Source organism: Nanorana parkeri, unplaced genomic scaffold (assembly GCF_000935625.1).
Source record: "Nanorana parkeri isolate BGI_ZX_2015 unplaced genomic scaffold, ASM93562v1 scaffold470, whole genome shotgun sequence".
In the NCBI taxonomy this organism is placed as follows: Eukaryota; Metazoa; Chordata; class Amphibia; order Anura; family Dicroglossidae; genus Nanorana; species Nanorana parkeri.
Genome location: NW_017306738.1, coordinates 733,116 through 741,458, shown reverse-complemented (window position 1 = coordinate 741,458; position 8,343 = coordinate 733,116). Strand labels below are relative to the sequence as shown.

General features: G+C 44.0%; 1 protein-coding gene across 1 annotated transcript in view; it reads right to left on the bottom strand.

Moving 5' to 3' along the window:
- VWA7 (von Willebrand factor A domain containing 7) overlaps window positions 1–8,343 on the bottom strand; it is a 32,365-nt gene that overhangs the window by 22,967 nt on the left and 1,055 nt on the right. Inside the window, exon 2 of the mRNA XM_018560628.1 lies at window positions 2,090–2,337. Within this exon, the coding sequence (XP_018416130.1) occupies window positions 2,090–2,317 (228 nt within the window). The 5' untranslated portion in view covers window positions 2,318–2,337. The remainder of the gene's footprint in view (window positions 1–2,089; window positions 2,338–8,343) is intronic.

The following is an 8,343-nucleotide window of genomic DNA, read 5'->3' as shown; positions in this document are numbered from 1 at the left end:
CCCCCCCCCCCCCCCCCCCCATCAACATGCTTATGACATTTTTTATAATTTTTTTCCATTTTTATTACATACTTTTTAAACACCCAGTAATTTCATCTCTAGATCTCTGTGCTTCTCTATGCAGTGCACAGTTTCCTTAGATGGATACATTTACATGCAGACCGCCCTAGGTAATGGCCACATGTGACGGTGATCTTCCATAACTGAAAGAATTCAAATCCAGTGAATGAAAGGGGCGGGCCAGAGACAGTCAAGGTAGGGAGGAAAGGGCTAGGTTTTGCTGGAGGAGTTTATTATGACCACCTGATGCTTGTAGGCTAATTAGCTATAATTTCGGTCGTGGAGTCATCTCATGGCCCAACGAAGTACTGATGGGGTGGTCATAATAATCTGGCCACTCAGTGTATATTACTGTATATTACATGTTATATTGTATAGTCACTCACTTGAACCCCCTTCCCTTCGCCACTATAAATTGTATTCTTTCAAAGAAAACTAAAATGAAACAACAATTCAGTTCCTTCTGCCGTCTCTCTTATCACTCCGCTGAGACGTGTTCGTGACCTGCACTCACAAGGTCTGGAAACCTCATGGACCACACGCTCACGAAACATGTCGATGACAGGAAGTGTAGACAGTGAAGTGTCAGCATCATGTCACAAGTGGTTTTCTTCTATACAGATCAGATGGAAAGAGAATGTAGTAAAAAATCACATATTGCTACATTTCCAACACTGAGATTCCAAAGAACGCGCGGCGCACTTAAAAACCGCGGTGCTCAGTCAACATCATAACCTTAGGGGGCATAGAATGGAGTGACAGCATAGCTCTAGGAACTCCAGACCAAATTTGTTCAACCTTGTGTTGGATGGGGAGGGTGAGAGTTTAAACATTTTTCAGGTTTTAATTGGTATGTGGTCACCAGGAGGAAAAATAGCAGTAAATATGCTCAACAAAGATACATATAACACAAAAGCTCCTATGTACCAGGAATAAACCTTCTTACCCTGCTGCCCAATCAGCTGCGTCTGGGGGAATTTCCCATCCACAGCTGCAGGTAAGCAAAGGGGCGGGGTGCAGTGACGCCATTGACCTTATATGGCCACATGACTATATTTGGTCAATGGCACTGACCTGAGGTGCACTCTAAGTGCCCGGGTTGAAGAACCACCAAGGCATACGTGAAATGACTGCTGGTAACTTGTAGTGCCGTCTTTTAGGGAATAATGTTAGGTTGGTAACCTTTTGTTCTTTCCAAGTTCAGTTTAACCAGCTTTCCAGCAACAAATGTGTCTTCTAAGATAATACAATTCCCAGTTACATAGTTACTTAGTATTTGAGGTTGAATAAAGACACAGGTCCATCAAGTTCAACCTATTGTGTGTGTGTTTTGGATTCTGCATGTGTATGTGTGTATATGAGTCCCTGTGTGATCTTATTTTTTAAGAGTACCTGTACCCCTGTATGTTACGATCTCTGAGGAAATTGTCCAAATGCATTTTGATTGATTCAACACTCTCAGCTGATAGCACCGCTTGTGGCAGAGAGTTCCAGACCCTAACCGCTCTAACTGAAAAGAAGCCCCTACGCCCCTTGTGGTTAAATCTTTTCTCCACCAATTTTAGGTGGTGGCCTCTGGTCCTTGTTATGGATTTTACCGTAAAATGTTTATTGCTGATGTGATATTCCTTTCTATTAGACATGTGCGATTTGTTTCGTTCCGAATCGAAATTCGGACCAAATTTCGGAAATTCGGAGATTCGGATGTATCCGAATTCCGAACGACAGATATAACGAATGCAAACGAATCCGAATTAGTTTTTTGGACTAAATTTTGTTGCAGCAAAGTGACATTTGAGAACAAAAAAACTTTTTTCCCCTCTTAAATGCAACGAACGAACGTAACGAATTAGGAACGAAAGTTCGTACGGATTTCGGCTAACGAATTTCGTCCGAATCCGAATTTCGAAACGAATTGACTTTCGGACCGGAATTCCGAAAAACGAAATAAATTGAAATATAATTGAAATAAATACAAATGAAAGGACAAATAATTCAGAATGTATCTGTATGCACTGCGCACACCTACCTCAAAGTCCTCCCAGCGCAGTTGTGGTCGGGTGGGATGCTTGTTGTCCAATAAGATCTGCAAGGTGATGTTAAGCACCGCCTCCTCCGTCAGGTCCTGATGAGTGTAGGAGCCCCAGGTGACGGACAGGAACTTGGACCAGAAGTTGGGGAAGAAGGTGTGGCCCCCTGGTAGGGCCAGGCACCACAGGAGCAGTAAGGGGAGGAGCATGGGATGGGAGGAGCTCATGGGCGCTACATTGAGATGGCCTGCAAGGGAAGAGAGTGTATATATATATCAATTTAGGTAGGAACAGATATAGATCCAATGAGCAATGGTTATACAAATAGCCCAATAACAAGGTTATAGGGTGACATCGTTGTGTCCCTGTCCCCCAATCGTGCTCCTGCGTTGTCACCTTGTCACATAGGTTTCTGCTATTTTCAGTATTAGAAAATCAAACGTTCAATTTTTTCAAACAAAATTCTGCTGGGGTATGGGCAGCTTTAGTTTCCCCTTCCCCAGACTAGAGAAGCATTTTATCCTTACTATTTGTGGAGGGGCACCCAAAAATAATTTTTAAAGGCAATGAAATAATCAAAGAGATCAGTTATTACACTTATACAAGAAGACAAATCAGTCACAAGTCAATAAATACAGCAGATGAAGTGCAACGCTGCTAAGTTTATATCCTCAAACACTCCCCTCCAGTCCATCAAGTAAATTACAGATACATCGTACGTAAAGCACTTCAAATTGTCGCAGTCATGATGTGATAAATCAATACTGCAATTAATATTGTATAATCTAATCACTACGCCGCTTCCTTTGTGAAGCCAACATCAGTCATTTCAATAGCCATTAATAGATCCTCAGAGAGTCACAATGTCAGTGACATCTTCACCTCTTTCCTCACCACAGTCCCATCAGAGATAGATGACTGCGGAGTTTATTGAGGCCACTTTAGTCCTTTATTTATAAATATCGGGCTTCCCAGAAAAACAAAATAGTATAAAAAGCCAAAAACAATACATTAGGATATGAGACCTAAATCCACACAAAGGAAACAATGTTTTATTATACAGATGGGCAAATTTGAGAAAAATAATGCAGGGATAAATACATTTCCTTCTTTCTTTCTCTTTCTTTCTTTCCCTCTCCTCTTTCTTTCTCTATTTATTTGTTTCTTTCTCTTGTTCTCTCCTTCTCTCTTTCCCTCTCTTTCTTTCTTTCTTTCTCTCGCTCTCTCCTTCTCTCTTCCCCCTCTTCTCTCTCCCCCCCCTCTCTCTCTCTCTTTCTCCCCCTCACTCTTTCTCTTCCTCTCTCCCTCTCTCTTTCTCTCTCTCTTTCTTTCTCTCTCTCTTTCTTTCTCCATCTATCTCTCTCTCTCTCTTTCCCCTCTCTCTCCCTCTCCTCTCTCTTTCTCCCCCCTCTCCTCTCTCTCTTTCTCTCTCGCTCTGTCTCTCTCTCTTTCTTTCTCCCTCTCTCTTCTCCCCCCTCCTCTCCCTCCCTCCTTCTCTCTCTCTCTCTTTCTCCCTCTCTCCCCCCCCTCCCTCTCTCCCTCACTCTTTCTCTTCCTCTCTCGTTCTTTCTCTCTTTCTTTCTCCCTCTATCTTTCTCTCTGTCTCTCTTTGATAATATTTTCCTCCCTGAGAACATTGTGAGCAGTTTATGACCTGTGGAAGAATTATCTGATGACGCACTGCTGAGGCCTGGGTCACCTGACACTCCCAGCATCCTTTGTGGTTCCAATTTCTGGGGCCAAACCATGGCTTTACAGGATGTTAGTAGCTCACCGCAGGACCACAAAGCCAAGTTCTCAAAATAAACACAGTTTTTAGAGCCAACTGAACTTTTAGTTTAAATCAGCTAAATACATTACAAACACAGCAAAACAAAGTGCAAAGTCTTACAGTTAGTTTTCTTTAGAAAGCAGCCACAGCCCGAGTAGAAAAGCCTGTCCCCTGCCAGCATTCTCTACAGTGCAGGACCCTTGCTCTTGGTGTGGAAGCAGTGGTCTCTATGCAGAGGTCTGACACATTTCTTTCCTGGTTCATCAATTCTGCTTAATATGTCAAGTCTCTACCTCCAGCCAGCTCATTGGACAGTGAATCAGCATCATTGTAGATTCAAGCATTTAACAGACCTCAGCCACCTGTTTCTTTGTCAATTTGCAGGTTTTATCAACAATGATGACGTGTATTTGTTAAAGACTTAGTCAACAATGACCAGACTTGTGGTGTATGACTGGATTATTTTCCAATTGTAACCAGGCTCTTCGTGTCTACACTGGGAAAGTTAAAAGGGGAATTTGGTTGGTTGCTGTGGAATATTGTCACACCATATTCCGACATCAAGGTCTGTTTGTAGCGCCCATGACATCAAGGACTCTTTGCAGCCCTTCACGGTATCAGGTACTGTTTGTAGTCCTTCATGACATCAAAGACAGTTTGTAGACACCAATGACATCAAAGATGGTTTGTAGCCGCCTCTGACATCAAGGACTGTTTGTAACCATCCATGACATCAAGTATGGTTTGTAGCCGCCCTGATATCAAGCACTGTTTCTAGCGGCGCATGACATCAGGCATGGTTTGTACCCGCCCATGGCATCAACGACTGTTTGTAGCTGCCTATGGCATCAAGGACATGTGTAACTGCCTCTGAGATCAAGTATATTTGTAGCTGCCCATGATATCAAGCACTGTTTGTAGCCGTCCATGACATCAAGGACTGTTTGTAGCCGCCCCTGACATCAAGGACTGTTTGTAGCCACCTATGATATAAAGGACTGTTTACAGCCGCCCAAAGTCATTTTTAACCCTTGCCTTCAAGGAGCACATTGGTCTCAAGTACACCTAGAGGATGATTTATGAATCATCCACCCAGCCATACGCTGGCTGAATGCCACTCACACAGCATTCCCGCCACTAGATGGAGCTGTGGAGGATAGGAAATTCCTATGCTCCTCGGCTCCATCTAGTGGCAAGATTGCTGTTCGAACTGCATTCAGCCAGCATATGGCTGGGTGGATGATTCATAAATATTCCCCATGTAGTTAGATGTGTTTGTAAGAGAATGCAGCTGAATGCCACGTGTGATGTCACAACTGGGAAAAATATTGACACAATCCATCTTATCTCGCTTCATTCATTTTCTAAGGCTGGTGTCACATTCATCGCATTGCCGTGAATGTTTACAAAAGGTCTGGTGAAAGGTCTGAGTGAGAAAACGTATCAGGAGAAAGAAACTGTGTGAACTTGGTATGTACAACCTCGAGGAAAAAAGGGACATGACTTAAACCTTTATGCCCTGTTCACACTAGTGCGATTTGTCCTGCGTCTGCCACGCACTGCAGTGCACGCCAATGGAAATCATTCACTATAGTGCCCATTCACAGCGATGCAACATGGTGCAATGTGATGTTTGGAAAGGTATTGGTGCTTTTTTTGGTGCTACACATCTCATTTGTGGCCCCATAGGTTTCAATGGGAGCGCATGACCACATGTGCATGCATTTTGAACGGCATTCACCCAGCGCTCGGCTGAGTGGACATTTTAGAAATCATCCCCTAAGAGTGTGAATATGGATTAGGAGGGCAGTATTTTCATTAGACACCAAGATAAAGAACACGGGGACATGATCTGGAACTAGCAGGTGGAAAATTCAAAACGAAAGTATTATTTTAATGAAAGAGTAGATGATGCTTGGAAACAGACCTCCAGTAGAGGTAGTGAGCCATATAACAGTAATTAAATTAAATATAGATCTATGCTAAGACAAAAAGGTTATAAAAACAATTTTTTTTTAAAAGGGAGTATACTTGTTGGACCATTTGGTCTGTTCTGCCTTCACTCTTCTATGTTTCTTACAAGACTGGACCATGTGTGACCATCCAGAGTGCCAGATCAAGGTCTGGGCATACTCCAGGAGCCAGACAGCCACTGAACCCAAATAAGTGACCCCAAGTACTGAATTCTGGACATAGACACCAACATTCTCAGAGATTTATTGGCTTTCATCTACTTTCAGCCAAAAGACAAGCAACGTGGTTAATGCAACCAAATGCCAACAGATTCTACTAAAGCTGCAACATTGTGACCTGTTTGCCGTAGTTATTGTTATTGTGGTTTTATTCAATACTTGGCAGCTGATTATATCTGATTGTAACTGTCTGTAGATTGCCTCTGTGTAGCCATCAAGATGTGATTTGAAGTGTTGTATTGTTGTCAATGGACTCACATTCCTTGGCCTCCTCAAGGTTCTTCATGTGTCTCTATGGAGAACTAACAGCCTCCTTTTCCCCCGCCTCACTCCTTTGAAATTGTAAATGTTGAAAGAGCCTCTGGAATACTTTCCAGTCCTGCAAAGATCGACTCCCCCGACTCTTGTGATGGCTAGTTACATAATGGTGTGCCTAGGCAATGGTCATATACACTGAGAGGCCAGATTATTATGACCACCTGACGTTTGTAGGCAAATTAGCTGTAATTAGCTATAATTTTGCGCTGAAGTTGCTAGAGGGCCAGACCATTATAAATAGGGAAGCAGGTTGTTTACCACGACAGTAGAAGTGATTTTGTTTCTGAAGATACGGGTAAACAACGCGATTTAACAGCCTTTGAATGTGGGATGATTGTTGGCGCTCTGAGCCATGGAACGAGTTCAGCAAAACAGCAGATTTCGTTAAATGTTCAAGAGCAGCTGTTGTTAAAGTGTTTAAAGACTGGACTGTCAGCCGCAAATCTGGGTCTGAACGTGCGAATTGTGGCCGTCAGCGACTATTCAATGTTAGGGCAGAACGGAGAGTGGCAAGACTGGTACAAGACAACAGAAGGGCAACAGTGCAGTGTCAGATTCCTCGCATCACCTTTCAACATCTCGTGGAGTCACGAGGCGGCCCAACGAAGTCATCTCGTGGAGTCATCTCGTGGCCCAACGAAGTACTGATGGGGTGGTCATAATAATCTGGCCACTCAGTGTATAGGGGTTAATGTGAGGTGGAGTCAGCCAAGCAGTAGTTCAGCCTGAATTATGACAATCCCCTGTAGTGGAGATCACATGGTCAATGCCTAGGCATTTGGTTACCTAATAGATGCTTTAGGAGCCCAGTGCAAATTTCAGGTCACTCAGGACTTTTGGAAGGGGGGCTACTGATGTAAAGGGGGATTTCTGATATGAAGTGCAGACTTCTGATGTGAAGGGCAGAATTTTAATGTGAAGGGGAGGGGCTTCTGATGTGAAGTAGGGACTTGAGATGTGAAGGGGTGCTCTCATGTGAAGGGAGGACTCTGAAGTGAAAGGGGGGCGTCTGATGTGAAGGGAGCTCCTAATGTGAAGGGGGGGGAGCTTCCATTGTGAAGGGGGGCTTATAATGTGAAAGAAGGGGGCTTCTGGTGTAAAGTAGGGTTCCTGATGTGAAAGGAGGGCTTTTGATTTAAAGGGGCTCTGATGTTAAGGGGGCTTCTGATGTGAAGGAGGAGGGCTTTTAATGTGAAAGGTGGGCTTGTGATGTTAACGGGGGGCTCTGATGTGAAAGAAGGGGCTCCTGTTGTGAAGGGAGTTTCTAAAGTAAATGGAGATTCTGATGTGACAGGCAGGATTCTGATGTGAAGGGCAGGTTTCTGATGGTAGAGGGGTGCTCCTGATGTGAAGGGGAGTCTCTGATGTGAAAGGGGGGCTTCTGATCTAAAGGGCAGGTTTCTGATGGGAAGGGAGCTCATGAGGTGAAAGGGGGGCTTCTGATGTAAAAAGAGGGGTGCTCCTGATGTGGAGACTCTTGATGTAAAGTGGGCACTCTGATGTGAAAGAAGAGGGGCTTTGGTTGTGAAGGGAGCTTGTAATGTAAATGGAGACTCTGAAGTGAAAGGCTGGATTCTGATTTAAAAAGAGGGGTGCTCCTTATGTGAAGGGGATCTCCTGAGATGAAAGGGGGTCTTCTAATGTAAAGAGGGGGTCTTCTGATGTAAAAAGAGGGGTGCTCCTGATGTGAAGGGGATCTCTTGAGATGAAAGGGGGTCTTCTAATGTAAAGAGGGGGTCTTCTCATGTAAAAAGAGGGGTGCTCCTGATGTGTAGGGGTCTCTTGATGTGAAGGGGGGGGACTCTGATGTAAAAGAAGGAGGCTCCTGATGTGAAGGGAGCTTCTAATGTAAAGGGAGCTCCTAATGTGAAGACGGACTTTGATGGAAAAGGCACGCTTCTGATGTGAAAGGAAGGGGCTCCTAATATTACATACAGGGGGGGGGGGGCAATTTTTGTAGTGTTTTGCCTGG